General features: G+C 40.2%; 1 protein-coding gene across 1 annotated transcript in view; it reads left to right on the forward strand.

Annotated features, from left to right (window-relative positions):
- Positions 1–921: 921 nt before the first annotated feature.
- Positions 922–17198, forward strand: part of CCDC34 (coiled-coil domain containing 34) — a 54743-nt gene continuing 38466 nt past the window's right edge. The window contains exons 1-2 of the mRNA XM_004263936.4: positions 922–1391; positions 6140–6275. Of these exons, the coding sequence (XP_004263984.2) occupies positions 937–1391; positions 6140–6275 (591 nt within the window). The 5' untranslated portion in view covers positions 922–936. The remainder of the gene's footprint in view (positions 1392–6139; positions 6276–17198) is intronic.

Raw genomic sequence — 17198 nt, forward strand, 5'->3', positions numbered from 1 at the left:
GGTGTCAAATTTTGCAGATCTAAATTTCATTGAAGATTTCATATCACTCTTTGGTCAATGACAAATCCTGTGTGCTGTTTTAGCCATTGTCAGTTTTCATTGTGTGACATTTCTACAGCAATATGCATTATGAGCTGGATAAAGCCCATTTACTTAGAAGTGTACACAGTTCTGTCAGCATGAATAAAGGAACCAGCTTTAGTATCTATCACCTCTTCCTTACTACCTTCATCCCCATCCCCAATCCCTGAGGAGAGTACTCCTTCTGAAGTCCCACAAAATGTTTTCATTCCTCACAAAATGCATATAACAGAATATTTTCACGGTATGACTCTTCACCACAAAAGAATGAGGAGCTTGTAACGGCTTGTAACGGCAAGGCTTGTATTTTATATATCTCCAGTGCTTAGCACAGACCGTAGTACACTAGAGCCTTCAGAAAGGCCCCGATGTTCATATGCACTAAACAAACGAGTTCCTGTAAGATGCTAGGCAGACGAAGGGCTACCAAAAACAATGAAAGATTGTACCAAAAGTGCATTTTTAGATACATCTCTAAACTTGGATAATGTTCGCCCCCCACCCCCTAAAATACGGCCGTGTGTGGCCGTGTGCTGAGAGAAATCACGGCTGATCCTTGTAACCCTGACCTTGTAATGATACGGGGTTAGTTTTCGCTCCTGCTTTCCCCCCCCAAAATATCTGCCTTACTCAGTGATAGCACATTTCCTGTACCGAATGAACCAAACAAGGGACGGGCCCTCCAAGCTGTCAGCCGGGAGCGGGACCTTATCCGTGAGCGGAGCGCGGGTTTAAGTCAGAAGAAGTAGCGCAGGTCCAGGCCAGGGAGGAGGGAGGGCTGCCAAGAGCCCGCAGGGCGCCGGAAGCCACCTTCTACAGGGCTGGACAAAGCCCAGGCGGCCTCCACGCGTCGCCATGGCAACGCAAAGTCAGCGCCCGCCCGGATTGGCCGCGCCGCCGCGCGCGGGGCCTGCTGGGAGAGCACGTCCCCGCCGCCGCAGCCCTGCGGGTTTGAACTTGGCGGGCTCCATGAGGGCTGTGGGGCGGTGGGGGGTTGTTTTGCCCCTTCCCGACTCCCGGTTCTTGGCCGACTGCAGGTCCAGGCCTCGGCCCACCTCGGGCTCCTTCTCCGTCCTCATGGCGGGCGCCCGGGGGCAGGGGCTAGAGGCGGTGGAGGTGTGCTCAGTGTCGCCGCCGCTGAGCTGCGGCTATTCCACCATGTCGCTGTTGTCTCCTCTCGGCCACAAGAGCTTCCCGTTTGACGACGACGACGGTGACGGGGAGGAGGAGGTAGATGTGGACGAAGATGCTCATGACTCAGAGGCCAAGGTGGAGAGCCCGAGAGGAATGGAGTTACAGGGGTGCTCCAGGTAAACCCGAGGCCGCCGGCCGATACAGCCCCTCTCAAGATTTCTTAGACCTTTCTAAGTACTTTCTTCTGGCGGCCAAACACCCTCTTGTCTTCCCTCTCAAAGGCTGCACGGGCACCTGCATCCGCAGGTGCTGCTGCTTTTGGCGCATAGAGTCTGGGCCGGTTCTTACACATGACCACAGATTTATCATCGTTCTTAATCCTTTTTCCTGAGAATGTGATGATTCTTACAGTCTCGCTCCCCAGAGAAACGCACCTAGTCTTAAACATAAAATTTTGCTGCAATTTCAGGAGTTTTATGAAAACTCAGAGAACAGATTGGGGACACTAGAACTCTTGTCCAAACCCTTAATACCAAAATGTAGTTGACTGCACCTTAGTGATACCTGGAGCTATTTTGAAAACAGTCTGATTGTCAGTGAAGTATGTTGTAGTAAGCAGTATACTTTTTATGTCTTAGATTAAGAGCTGAAGCTTGGAGGCTAGCAATGTCAACTTCAGCATCCAGAGACAATGTTGGGTCTGCTCTGAGCACTTAACAGTAGAAAAGAAGTCATTGAATCAGAGAATGTTAGAATCAAAGGGATTATTAAAGCCATCTTAATTTATTTATTTCTGCAGTTCATTCGGCAGTTTGTGCCATATGGGGCCCATAAACAAGATAGGCATTGTCTTTACTCTCATGGAATTAAAGCCTACATCTAGCCACTCATTTTACAGATAACAAAACTGGCTCAGGATACAAATAAAAAGTCTAATTCAAAGGCATACACCTAGTTATTAGCAAAGCTGGGCCTAGTCCCAAGGTATATTGCTCGTGTTTTCTCTTCCCTATGCTACGTGCCTATTGTTGGGCATAAAGAAGTAGGAGCAAAGGGCCTATCCCTGCAGGAATATCTTTTTCTGGGACAGACTTAGTGATGCAGGTCCATTCAGAGGTAGACTCATTATGTCATCTAAAGGAAGCATTTACAAATTTCTGATTGTCAAGCTGCACAAGGCATAATACAGGAGATCTAAGACATACAGACCAAAGAACCCATGCTTTATGTGTAAGCAACCAGTTAAACCCCTTTGCTATAAGACATGCATACACAGAGTGAGTAAATGGAATATGGAACCGTATGAAGTGACTCACATACACAGTTACAACAGTGAGTCTCTTAAGAATGAGAAGTAAACATTAGTACTTTGGTAGGAATGGAGATCAGTAAGAGTGACCAAGCAAGCCACTTGTCCAGACTGGTTGTAACAACAAGAAAGTTTCAGGAGTCCGTTTTCATGTGGGCCTTTGTACAGATTCTTCAGGATCGAGTTGGTCTCAGTGATTTTTAAAATAAATGATTTTAAAAATAATTTTAAAATAAAGTACCTTCTAAGCCTAATCAGCAGGACTAAGCAATGTAGACAGTTTAGCAACCCAAGGAATGATGGCCATGAAAACTACAGCTCAGCTACTGAGACCTTGCATTAGCTTCCAAGAGCCAAAGCCCTGACCAAATAGAGCTCATTACAGGAGGAGCCAGTCATATTTATGTCAAACCTTAGCCAAAGCGTGAATGAGCTGGTAACACCCCAGGGCCATAGCTGCCTTCCTATCACAGTTCATCCCCTCTGAATCAAGGCAATAGGTAAGATGTGGTCTGGAGAGAATGCAGGAATTGTCAGGCCTGTGTGTGGCAAGTGTCAGATGCTTATTAGGTGTTCAATAAACATATGCTGAAGGAATGCCTATTTCCCACTTCCTAGAGAACAGATAGTTGTGGTGATTGTTTTCAAATGCTTCAGAAAACCCAGCACTTCTTTTCAGGAAAGAGAAGTGTTTAGAACATTTCCTTATTCCTCTTCCCTACCTCTCACCTTTAGTTGGTGCCCTGACAGTTTGGGGGTGATGGGATGAAGAGGGCAGGTGCCTGAGCTGTAGCGGTGAGCATCCTCTTGTGGACCAGAGTGTGGAATTTTATGCCTTTTTTTTTTTCCGTCCTTCACCTGCCACAGGGATCTGACTGTGGCAAAACTAATAGGGTGAGGCTTTCTTGGGATAGACTCAGGCATCAGCTGCACATGATGGGGTTGAGCTGCAGGTATTTTCGGTGTATAGAGCTGTGCTTAGAGGACGCACTGACCTTCAGGTGTGTTGGATAGCACTGCGGTAAATAAAGCTCACAGGTGACTTCAGACAAGATAATGAGAAATATTTTCCTGGAGTCTTTTATAATATGCATTGGGCCTGCTGTTTGTTCAGCTTTATCCTGGAAACCCATTAGGAAACCCGTGCCTTAATAAACGTCTTGGTCATAAACAGCTGCTTATCAAGCCTCTCTTGATTATGATTAGAGCTGTAGTATATATGCCACACATTTTGAATATATTTGTTAAAACTGATGAGGCAAGAAATGTAATATTTAAAGTATCATTTTAAAAAGAAAACACTGATCTCACTGATTTCTTCTTTCAACAAACATTTCTTAGGAGCCTACTATATTCTAGGCTCTAAGCTAGACTCTTGAAATAAAAAATGAGTTAAGACATGTTTTCTGTCTCTTAGGAATTCATGGTTTCTGGCAGAGATGGACAAGTGACAGAAAGCCTAAGGCACTTAGTCCAGATTTTTTGCAGAATGAGGCAATAAAGGTTAAAACCTGAGCTAAATCTTAAAGGGAGAGTAGGAATTAGCTATACTCCTCCTAGTAGTACTAACTGACACGTTCCAAATGCTTACTGAGTGCCCGGAACTGAGGTAAGTGCTGTAGTGTGGATCGTTCATGCCGCAGTACCTGTGAGGTAGCCACTACTATTTTCTCCACTTAACAGATGAGAAACGGAGGCTTAAAGAGGTTAAAAAATGTACATAGCTAGGAAGCAGCAGGTAGAGATTCACCCAAATGTTTTACTCCCAAATCTAAACTCTTACTTTGGCCGTGTGTGGAGGTGGAGGAAAAGAATTTCAGAATTTTAAGCAAACCTGCAGAGCACAAGGGCGTGGCATATTCATCAACGTGCCTAAGTTCAATAAGACTGAAACGTAGAGTCCAGATCAGCTATTGGTGGAAGAAGAGGCTGGAAGATAAGCAGGGCCGATTCATGGGTGTCAGGCTGTGGAGTGTGGATTTCATCCTATGGGCAGAGGAGCACTGAAGAATTTTGAGATGGGGAGTGACATGTCGGAAGGATGCATTTGAAGGATGAATCTGGCAACGGTGGAGAATAGTTTGAAATGGAGGGAGAAAGGCCAGTTATGACCAGACAGCAGTTGTGAGGTTGTAGAAGAGAAGAATGGCTTGAGAAAACTGAAAGAAGTAAAATAGACAGGATGGGGTGATTATATGGGTGTGGGACCTAGAGGTACCAAATGTGGACGGGAAGCAGGAGTCAAAGATCTGGCTTCTGGCTTGGCTAACTGGGTGGGTATTGGTACTCTTCCCCGAGGTAGGATTATAAGAGGAGGAGTAAGATTCTTCTTGATGGGGAGGGTAGTGAGTGGGTGGTAGATGATTTGACTTGTTTTAGACTGGTTGAGTTTGGTATTTAAGTGGAGCTGTCTATTGGATGGTTGAAAATGAAAGTTTGGAGCTGAAGGGCAAGGTTTAGCCTGGAATGCCCAATCCAGGCCTCATCAGCACCTAGTGACAGTGGAAGCTCCGGGAGGGTAAGGTGGTGCTCTGCAAGACTGACAAGGAAAGATATAGGAAATAAATGACACATCAACAGTGTCCCTTTCCCACTAGAATACAAATTCCATAATGACATGGATGAATGAAGAAACAGCAGAAAAAAACAAGTAAATGGAAGCTACAAGGCAGAAAAAGCTGAGCATGGCAGTGGACGAGGCAGTTGGTTGCCTGAAGCAGGAATGTTAGAGACAAAGAGGGGCTGAGTCTATAATACTGTAGTGTTTTGAGCTGCCTCGGGTCCTGAACAAGCTTTCTTTCCATGCGCTCATGTTTCAGCTGTTCCTGCTTTATGGGGCTTGTGTATCTGACCAAGGCCCTGTGTTCTTTATGTATGTATGTTCTCACAGTACTTCTCCTCCCCTCTTCTTTTGAGCTTGAGTGAGTGCTTACTTTTCCACATACCCAGAAGAGACAGACTGACAGAGGTTCGTGGTGGAGACAATGGTAGGAGGTAACCCAACTCTGGGGAGCTGTGGACACCCTATCTGAGAACTGGCAAAAGGGAGTCCACCAAAACATGAAAGAATACAAGGACCATATATTTTTGATACCTTTTTATTTCAAAACAATTGCAAACTTACAGAAAAGTTGAGAGTGTAAAGAACTCTGTCTGCCCTTCACACCAAAACCTTAATTGTTACCACATCAGCTTTACCATCCTCGCTGTGTAGGTATGTATTCTTCCCTTCGTGAAGTATTTAAAGGAGGAAAAGGGAAAAGTCTGCTCCAGAATCTGGCTAGACACATGTGTTGTAATTAGTAGTCCAGATATAAGATTTTTAAGAATAAAAAAAAATTGTTGTAATTGAGGCAAATGGACTGGGTGTGATTTTAGAACATGAGAGAATTCAAAGGCAGTCTGAAGGGTAAACTAATTCAAACATTGGACTTTCTGATCATGGTTTTTCAAGTGTATATTTATATATGATTAATTCAGCATATTTATATATAAAAGTCACAGTATTGTAAATTTGTTGTGGAATTCTGCTTTCATTGTACAGCTAAGTGACTTTGACTGCTAAGCCAAAGAGTTTTGAGTACAAGTGCTGTAGTATCCTCTCTTTTGCAATAGTGTGGTTGGACCCGAAGATAACCAAGAAGAACAGAAACAGGTGCAGTTACCAGAAAGCAGCCTGACACCGTGGGAAGTGTGGTTTGTTGGCAAAGAAAAAGTAGAACGTGACCGTCTGCAACGGAAGGCTCTAGAGGTAAAACTAGACAGTATTCTTTCTATTTAGTCCATGAGCTCACAAAGTAGAGCTGCTGTCAAAATTAAAATGTTATTGTTATTATCCCTCACAGCAGACTTTGTGCATTTTCTTGTATCAGTTTGCTATATTGATATTAATAACTTACTGGAGAAATAATACATGTTCATTATAAGAACATCTGGAAGATACAGCTAAGCATAATTAGGAAAATGAAAATCTCTAATCTTGTCCCCTGGAGATAACTATTGTTTGTTTTTGTGGTCTTTTAAAAAATTTATTTACTTATTTATTTTTGGCTGCAATGAGTCTTGGTTGCTGCACTTGGGCTTTTTCTAGGCGTGGTGAGCGGGGGCTGCTCTTTGTTGTGGTGCGCGGGCTCCTCATTGCAGTGGCTTCTCTTGTTGCGGATGGAGCATGGGTTCTAGGCGCGCGGGCTTCAGTAGTTGTGGCACGCAGGCTCTAGAGCGCAGGCTCAGTAGTTGCGGCACACGGGCTTAGTTGCTCCACGGCATGTGGGATCTTTCCGGACCAGGGCTCGAACCTGTGTCCCCTGCATTGGCAGGCAGACTCCCAACCACTGTGCCACCAGGGAATTCCCCATAACTATTGTTAATATTATGGCATATAGCCTTCCACATTTTCTTCTATGTAAATTTTAAAAAACATGTGCAAATGTATATTCATATAGTGTCACCATATGTACATTTAACTAAAGTCAGCTGCATATACTTGGTAAAATTTTTAAGAGAAATAAAAATTGAAGTAGAGGCTGGAAATCTATCCCCATATCACTCAGAGCATGTGCCCCAGAGTGAGTTTGTGCTGGGAGATGGGAATCTTCTGGGCTTTCAGGTTTTTTCAGTTTCTCTTTGCCTCCCTGCCTCACTTGTGGACATTTTTGTATTCGTAATTCTCTCTGAACTCTGTCCAAACTCAAAAAATAGTTTGAGATACATTTTCACATGAATCCGTCATTCTTTGAACTCTTATCATTTGCTGTTTAGAACCTAGCAGCCAAATAGATTTGGATAGTTTGGCATCCTCCAGTATCTAGACCAACTGAATTCTCTCTATCCAGACACAGAAACCAGGTAGATTTGAGTGGTGAGGGATATGTCTTGTTTTTAATAAATAGGATCACTCTTTTGTAACCTGCTTTTTTCTGCTTGTTGCATTATTAATGTTTCTGTATCATTAAATATTTTTATAGCATCATTTAAAAATGGCTAAGATTATTAAAATATATTTAGAATGTATTGAATATATAATAGAATATAGTTAACCAGTTCACTATTGTTGCATATTTAAGTTTATTCTAATTTATTACTCTCCCTGTTACTGTAAAATCCTTGGAATTGAAACTTCGCCCTCCATGATCTTCTTGGAGTAAATTTTCCATTTCAGTTTTGAAACTAGTTGTTCTTTCTGTGATGGCTTTCTTCTAGCCAGGTAGGCAGTCTTGGCATGATTCAAATGGTTGTAGAAGCCAGTACATTCTGCAATTTCCCTATTGCAGTATACTTTGTATTCTAAGTACAAATTTATTCTTGGAAAAGTACACAGTAGTATTTGTTTCTGCTTAGAAGGGCACAGGACTTGAGAAAGACCTTATGGTTTGATGTCAGGCAGGCTTATTTAAACTTTTACACTTCCATTTCCTCATCTCTACAGTAAGGATAAAATAATGCTATCTGGTCACAGGGTTTTTTAGAGCAGCGGTCCCCAGCCTTTTTGGCACCAGGGACCAGTTTCATGGAAGACAGTTTTTCCACGGATTTGGGGAGGGGGAGATGGTTCAGGCGGTAATGCGAGCGATGGGGAGCGGCAGATGAAGCTTTGCTCACTTGCCCACCCCTCACCTCCTGCTGTGCGGCCCAGTTGCTAACAGGCTGCAGACCAGTACTAGTCCACAGCCTGGGGGTTGGGGGACCCCTGTTTTAGAGGATTAAATGAGACAAATTATAAAGATGGCTGGTGTTTTTATTGGTATTGTTATTGATATCATTGCTAGTCACAGTCTTTTTCTTTCTCTTTTATTGAATTATGGTTGATTTACAATGTTGTATTAGTTTCAGATGTATAGCAAGCTGATTCAGTTTTATATATACATATGCACACATACATATACACATTTTCAGATTCTTTTCCATTATAGGTTATTACAAGATATTGAATATAGTTACCTGTGCTATAGAGTAAATCCTTGTTGCTTATGTATTTTATATACAGTAGTGTGTATCTGTTAATCCCCAACTCCTAATTTTTCCCTCCCCCATCTTTCCCCTTTGGTAACCATAAGTTTGTTTTCTATGTCTGTGAGTCTGTTTCTGCTTTGTAAATACATTCATTTGTATCATTTTTTTAGATTCCACGTATAAGTGATATCATATGATATTTGCCTTTCTCAGTCTGACTTCACTTAGTGTGATAATTTCTAGGTCCATCCATGTTGCTACAAATGGCATTATTTCATTCATTTTTATGGCTGAGTAATATTCCATTGTGTGTGTGTATGTGTGTATACACGTGTGTGTGTGTGTGTGTGTGTGTGTATGTGTGTATGTATGTGTATATATATATATCCCACATCTTTTTTATCCATTCGTCTGTTGATGAACATTTAGGTTGCTTCCATGTCTTGGCTATTTGAAATAGTGGTGCTGTGAACATTGGGATGCATGTATCTTTTCAAATTAGAGTTTTCATCTGTTCTGAATATATACCCAGGAGTGGAATTGTTGGATCATACGGTAACTCAATTTTTAATTTTTTAAGGAACCTCCATACTGTTCTCCCTAATGGGTACGCCAATTTACATTCCTACCAACAGTGTAGGAGGGTTCCCTTTCCTCCTCACCCTCTCCAGCATTTATTATTTGTAGATTTTTTGATGATGGCCATTCTGACCAGCGTGAGATGATGCTTTATTGTAGTTTTGATTTGCATTTCTCTGTAATTAGCTATGTTGAGCATCTTTTCGTGTGCCTGTGGGTCATCTGTATGTCTTTGGAGAAATGTCTATTTACGTTTTCTGCCTATTTTTTGATTCTGTTTCTTTTTTTTGATAATAAGCTGTATGAGCTTTTTGTATATTTTGGAAATTAATCCCTTGTTCGTTGTATCATTTGCAAATATTTTCTCCCATTCCGTAGGTTGTCTTTTCATTTTGTTTATGGTTTCCTTTGCTGTGTATATAAGCTTTTAAGTTTAATTAGGTCCCATTTATTTGTTTTTGCTTTTATTTCCATTACTATAAAAGACAGATCCAAAAAAGTATTGCTGCAGTTTATGTCAAAGAGTGTTCTGCCTATGTTTTCCTCTAAGAGTTTTATAGTATCTGACTTTACATTTCGGGCTTTAATCCTTTTTGAGTTTATTTTTGTATATGGTGTTAGAGAACAGTCTAATATTATTCATTTACATGTAGCTATCCAGTTTTCCCAGCACCACTTATTGAAGAGACTGTCTTTTCTCCATTGTATATTCTTGCTTGTTTTGTCAAAGCTTAATTGACCATAGGTGCGTGGGTTTATTTTTGGGCTTTCTATCCTGTTCCATTGAACTATATTTCTGTTTTTTGCACCAATACTATACTGTTTTGATTACTGTAGCTTTGTAGTATAGCCTGAAGTCAGGGAGCCAGATTTCCTCTTGCACTGTTTTTCTTTCTCAGGACTGCTATTGGGGTCTTTTGGCTATTTGGGGTCTTTTATATTTCCTTACAAATTTTAAGATTCTTTTGTTTTAGTTCTATGAAAAATGCCATTGGTAATTTGGTAGGGATTACATTGAATCTGTAGATTGCCTTCGATAGTGTAGTCATTTAGACAATATTGATTCTTCCAACCCAGGAACATGGTATATCTTTCCACATGTGTGTGTCATGTTTGGTTTCTTTCATCAGGGTCTTATGTTTTTCTGAGTACAGGTCCTTTGGCTCCTTAGGTAGGTTTATTCCTAGGTATTTTATTCTTTTTGATGTGATGGTAAATGGAATTGTTCCTTAATTTCTCTTTCTGCTCTTTCATTGTTAGTGTATAGACATGCAGCAGATTTCTGTGTATTAATTTTGTATCCTGTAATTTACTGAATTCATTGATGAGCTCTAGTAGTTTTCTGGTAGCATCATTAGGATATTCTATGTGTAGTATTATGTCATCTGCAAACAGTAACAGGATTACTTCTTCTTTTCCAATTTGGATTCCTCTTATTTCTTTTTCTTCTCTGATTGCTGTGGCTGGGACTTCCAGAACTATGCTGAATAAAAGTGGCAACGTGGACATCCTTGTCTTGTTCCTTAATCCTAGAAGTAATGCTTTCAGCTTTTCACCATTGAGTATGATGTTAGCTGTGGGTTTATCATATATGGCCTTTAGTTTCTTGAGATAGGTTCCCTCTAAGCCCACTTTCTGAAGAGTTTTTTTTTTGTGTGTTTTTTTTTAACATCTTTTTTAGAGTATAATTGCTTTACAATGGTGTGCTAGTTTCTGCTTTATAACAAAGTGAATCAGTTATACATATACATATACATATGTTCCCATATCTCTTCCTTCTTGCGTCTCCCTCCCTCGCACCCTCCCTATCCCACCCCTCTAGGTGGTCACAAAGCACTGAGCTGATCTCCCTGTGCTATGCGGCTGCTTCCCACTAGCTATCTATTTTACGTTTGGTAGTGTATATATGTCCATGTTACTCTCTCGCTCTGTCACAGCTTACCGTTCCCCCTCCCCATATCCTCAAGTCCATTCTCTAATAGGTCTGTGTCTTTATTCCTGTCTTACCCCTAGGTTCTTCATGACATTTTTTTTTCTTAAATTCCATGTATATATGTTAGCATTCGGTATTTGTCTTTCTCTTTCTGACTTACTTCACTCTATATGACAGACTCTGGGTCCATCCACCTCATTACAAATAGCTCAATTTCGTTTCTTTTTATGGCTGAGTAATATTCCATTGTATATATGTGCCACATCTTTTTTGTTTTTTTTTCATGCTTCATCTCATTTATTCTTTTTTTTTTTAACATCTTTATTGGGGTATAATTGCTTTACAATGGTGTGCTAGTTTCTGCCCCATAACAAAGTGAATCAGTCATACATAAACATATGTTCCCATATGTCTTCCCTCTTGTGTCTCCCTCCCCCCCACTCTCCCTATCCCACCCCTCCAGGCTGTCACAAAGCACCGAGCCAATATCCCTGTGCCATGCGGCTGCTTCCCACTAGCTATCTACCTTACTACGTTTGTTAGTGTGTATATGTCCATGACTCTCTCTCGCCCTGTCACAGCTCACCCTTCCCCCTCCCCATAACCTCAAGTCCGTTCTCTAGGAGGTCTGCGTCTTTATTCCTGCCTTACCCCTAGGTTCTTCATGACATTTTTTTTTTCTTAAATTCCATATATATGTGTTAGCATACGGTATTTGTCTTTTTCTTTCTGACTTACTTCACTCTGTATGACAGACTCTAGGTCTATCCACCTCATTACAAATAGCTCAATTTCGTTTCTTTTTATGGCTGAGTAATATTCCATTGTATATATGTGCCACATCTTCTTGATCCATTCATCCGATGATGGACACTTAGGTTGTTTCCATCTCCGGGCTACTGTAAATAGAGCTGCACTGAACATTTTGGTACATGACTATTTTTGAATTATGGTTTTCTCAGGGTATATGCCCAGTAGTGGGATTGCTGGGTCATATGGTAGTTCTATTTGTAGTTTTTTAAGGAACCTCCATACTGTTCTCCATAATGGCTGTACCAATTCACATTCCCACCAGCAGTGCAAGAGTGTTCCCTTTTCTCCCCACCCTCTCCAGCATTCATTCTTTCTAGATTTTTTGATGATGGTCATTCTGACCAGTGTGAGATGATACCTCATTGTAGGTTTGATTTGCATTTCTCTAATGATTAATGATGTTGAGCATTCTTTCATGTGTTTGTTGGCAGTCTGTATATCTTCTTTGGAGAAATGTCTATTTAGGTCTTCTGCCCATTTTTGGATTGGGTTGTTTGTTTTTTTGTTATTGAGCTGCATGAGCTGCTTATAAATTTTGAAGATTAATCCTTTGTCAGTTGCTTCATTTGCAAATATTTTCTCCCATTCTGAGGGTTGTCTGTTGGACTTGTTTATGGTTTCCTTTGCTGTACAAAAGCTTTGAAGTTTCATTAGGTCCCATTTGTTTATTTTTGTTTTTATTTCCATTTCTCTGGGAGGTGGGTCAAAAAAGATCTTGCTGTGATTTATGTCATAGAGTGTTCTGCCTATGTTTTCCTCTAAGAGTTTGATAGTGTCTGGCCTTACATTTAGGTCTTTAATCCATTTTGAGCTTGTTTTTGTGTATGGTATTAGGAAGTGATCTAATCTCATACTTTTACATGTACCTGTCCAGTTTTCCCAGCACCACTTATTGAAGAGGCTGTCCTTTCTCCACTGTACATTCCTGTCTCCTTTATCAAAGATAAGGTGACCATATGTGCATGGGTTTATCTCTGGGCTTTCTATCCTGTTCCATTAATCTATATTTCTGTTTTTGTGCCAGTACCATACTGTCTTGATTACTGTGGCTTTGTAGTATAGTCTGAAGTCCGGGAGCCTGATTCCTCCAGCTCCGTTTTTTGTTCTCAAGATTGCTTTGGCTATTCGGGGTCTTTTGTGTTTCCATACAAATTGCAAAATTTTTTGTTCTAGTTCTGTGAAAAATGCCAGTGGTAGTTTGATAGAGATTGCATTGAATCTGTAGATTGCTTTGGGTAGTAGAGTCATTTTCACAATGTTGATTCTTCCAATCCAAGAACATGGTATATCTCTCCATCTATTTGTATCATCTTTAATTTCTTTCATCAGTGTCTTATAATTTTTTGCATACAGGTCTTTTGTCTCCTTAGGTAGGTTTATTCCTAGATAGTTTATTCTTTTTGTTGCAATGGTAAATGGGAGTGTTTTCTTGATTTCACTTTTAGGTTTTTCATCATTATTGTATAGGAATGCCAGAGATTTCTGTGCATTAATTTTGTATCCTGCTACTTTACCAAATTCATTGATTAGCTCTAGTAGTTTTCTGGTGGCATGTTTAGGATTCTGTATGTATAGTGTCATGTCATCTGCAAACAGTGACAGCTTTACTTCTTCTTTTCTGATTTGGATTCCTTTTCTTCTCTGATTGCTGTGGCTAAAACTTCCAAAACTATGTTGAATAAGAGTGGTGAGAGTGGGCAACCTTGTCTTGTTCCCAATCTTAGTGGAAATGCTTTCAGTTTTTCACCATTGAGGACGATGCTGGCTGTGGGTTTGTCATATATGGCCTTTATTATGCTGAGGAAAGTTCCCTCTATGCCTACTTTCTGCAGGGTTTTTATCATAAATGGGTGTTAAATATTGTCAAAAGCTTTCTCTGCATCTATTGAGATGATCACATGGTTTTTCTCCTTCAGTTTGTTAATAGGTGTATCACGTTGATTGATTTGCGTGTATTGAAGAATCCTTGCATTCCTGGAATAAACCCCACTTTATCATGGTGTATGATCCTTTTTATGTGCTGTTGGATTCTGTTTGCTAGTATTTTGTTGAGGATTTTTGCATCTATGTTCATCAGTGGTATGGGCCTATAGTTTTCTTCCTTTGTGATGACATCCTTGTCTGGTTTTGGTATCAGGGTGATGGTGGCCTCGTAGAATGAGTTTGGGAGTGTTCCTCCCTCTGCTATATTTTGGAAGAGTTTGAGAACGATAGGTGTTAGCTCTTCTCTAAACGTTTGATAGAATTCGCCTGTGAAGCCATCTGGTCCTGGGCTTTTGTTTGTTGGAAGATTTTTAATCACAGTTTCAATTTCAGTGCTTGTGATTGGTCTGTTCATATTTTCTATTTCTTCCTGATTCAGTCTTGGCAGGTTGTGCTTTTCTAAGAATTTGTCCATTTCTTCCAGGTTGTCCATTTTATTGGCATAGAGTTGCTTGTAGTGATCGCTCATGATCTTTTGTATTTCTGCAGTGTCAGTTGTTACTTCTCCTTTTTCATTTCTAAATCTATTGATTAGAGGCTTCTCCCTTTTTTTCTTGATGAGTCTGGCTAATGGTTTATCAATTTTGTTTATCTTCTCAAAGAACAAGCTTTTAGTTTTATTGATCTTTGCTATCGTTTCCTTCATTTCTTTTTCATTTATTTCTGATCTGATTTTTATGATTTCTTCCGCTAACTTTGGGTTTTTTTTGTTTTTCTTTCTCTAATTGCTTTAGGTGCAAGGTTAGGTTGTTTATTTGAGATGTTTCCTGTTTCTTAAGGTAGGATTGTATTCCTATAAACTTCCCTCTTAGAACTGCTTTGCTGCATCCCATAGGTTTTGGGTCGTCGTGTCTCCATTGTCATTTGTTTCTAAGTATTTTTTTATGTCCTCTTTGATTTCTTCCGTGATCACTTCGTTATTAAGTAGTGTATTGTTTAGCCTCCTTGTGTTTGTATTTTTTACAGATCTTCTCCTGTAATTGATATCTAGTTTCATAGCGTTGTGGTCGGAGAAGATACTTGATACAATTTCAATTTTCTTAAGTTTACCAAGGCTTGGTTTGTGACCCAAGAGATGATCTATCCTGGAGAATGTTCCATGAGCACTTGAGAAAAATGTGTATTCTGTTGTTTTTGGATGGAATGTCCTATAAATATCAATTACGTCCATCTTGTTTAATGTATCATTTAAAGCTTGTGTTTCCTTATTTATTTTCATTTTGGATGATCTGTCCAGGGGTGAAAGTGGGGTGTTAAAATCCCCTACTATGAATGTGTTACTGTCGATTTCCCCTTTTATGGCTGTTAGTATTTGCCTTATGTATTGAGGTGCTCCTATGTTGGGTGCATAAATATTTACAATTGTTATATCTTCTTCTTGCATCGATCCCTTGATCATTATGTAGTGTCCTTCTTTGTCTCTTCTAATAGTCTTTATTTTAAAGTCTATTTTGTTTGATATGAGAATTGCTACTCCAGCTTTCTTTTGGTTTTCATTTGCATGGAATATCTTTTTCCATCCCCTCACTTTCAGTCTGTATGTGTCTCTAGGTCTGAAGTGGGTCTCTTGTAGACAGCATATATATGGGTCTTGATTTTGTATCCATTCAGCCAGTCTGTGTCTTTTGGTGGGAGCATTTAATCCATTTACATTTAAGGTAATTATCAATATGTGTGTTCCTATTCCCATTTTCTTAATTGTTTTGGGTTTGTTATTGTAGGTCTTTTCCTTCTCTTGTGTTTCTTGCCTAGAGAAGGTCCTTTAGCATTTGTTGTAAAGCTGGTTTGGTGGTGCTGAACTCTCTCAGCTTTTGCTTGTCTGTAAAGGTTTTAATTTCTCCATCAAATCTGAATGAGATCCCTGCTGGGTAGAGTAATCTTTGTTGTAGATTTTTCTCCTTCATCACTTTAAATATGTACTGCCAGTCCCTTCTGGCTTGCAGAGTTTCTGCTGAAAGATCAGCTGTTAACCTTATGGTGATTCCCTTGTGTGTTATTCGTTGTTTTTCCCTTGCTGCTTTTAATATGTTTTCTTTGTACTTAATTTTTGACAGTTTGATTAGTATATGTCTTGGTGTGTTTCTCCTTGGATTTATCCTGTATAGGACTCTCTGTGCTTCCTGGACCTGATTAACTATTTCCTTTCCCATATTAGGGAAGTTTTCAACTATAATCTCTTCAAATATTTTCTCAGTCCCTTTCTTTTTCTCTTCTTCTTCTGGAACCCCAATAATTCGAATGTTGGTGCGTTTAGTGTTGTCCCAGCGGTCTCTGAGACTGTCCTCAGTTCTTTTCATTCTTTTTTCTTTATTCTGCTCTGCAGTAGTTATTTCCACTATTTTTTCTTCCAAGTCATTTATCCGTTCTTCTACCTCAGTTATTCCCCTATTGATCCCATCTAGAGTATTTTTAATTTCATTTATTGTGTTGTTCATCATTGCTTGTTTCATCTTTAGTTCTTCTAGGTCCTTGTTAAATGTTTCTTGCATTTTGTCTATTCTATTTCCAAGATTTTGGATCATCTTTACTATCATTATTCTGAATTCTTTTTCAGGTAGACTGCCTATTTCCTCTTCATTTGTTAGGTCTGATGGGTTTTTGTCTTGCTCCTTCATCTGCTATGTGTTTTTCTGTCTTCTCATTTTGCTTATCTTACTGTGTTTGGGGTCTCCTTTTTGCAGGTTGCAGTTTCATACTTCCCGTTGTTTTTGATGTCTGTCCCCAGTGGCTAAGGTTGGTTCAGTGGGTTGTGTAGGCTTCCTGGTGGAGGGGACTAGTGCCTGTGTTCCGGTGGATGAGGCTGGATCTTGTCTTTCTGGTGGGCAGGTCCACGTCTGGTGGTGTGTTTTGGGGTGTCTGTGGACTTATTATGATTTTAGACAGCCTCTCTGCTAATGGGTGGGGTTGTGTTCCTGTCTTGCTGGTTTGGCATAGGGTGTCCAGCACTGTAGCTTGCTGGTCGTTGAGTGAAGCTGGGTGCTGGTGTTGAGATGGAGATCTCTGGGAGATTTTTGCCGTTTGATATTATGTGGAGCTGGGAGGTGTCTTGTGGACCAGTGTCCTGAAGTTGGCTCTCCCACCTCAGAGGCACAGCACTGACTCCTGGCTGCAGCACCAAGAGCCTTTCATCCACACGGCTCAGAGTAAAAGGGAGAAAAAGTAGAAAGAAAGGAAGGAAGGAAGAAGGGAGGGAGGGAGGGAAGGAGGGAAGAAAGAAAGAAAAGGCAGAAAGAAAGAGGAGAGAGGATAAAATAAAGTAAGATAAAATAAAGTTATTAAAATAAATATAATTATTAAGAAAAAAAATTTTTTTTAAGAGAAAGAAAAACGGATGGATAGAACCCTAGGACAAATGGATGTCAGCAAAGCTATATAGACAAACTCTCACATAGAATCATACACATACACACAAAAAGA

The sequence above is a fragment of the Orcinus orca genome, chromosome 8, assembly GCF_937001465.1.
Source record: "Orcinus orca chromosome 8, mOrcOrc1.1, whole genome shotgun sequence".
Taxonomy (NCBI): Eukaryota; Metazoa; Chordata; class Mammalia; order Artiodactyla; family Delphinidae; genus Orcinus; species Orcinus orca.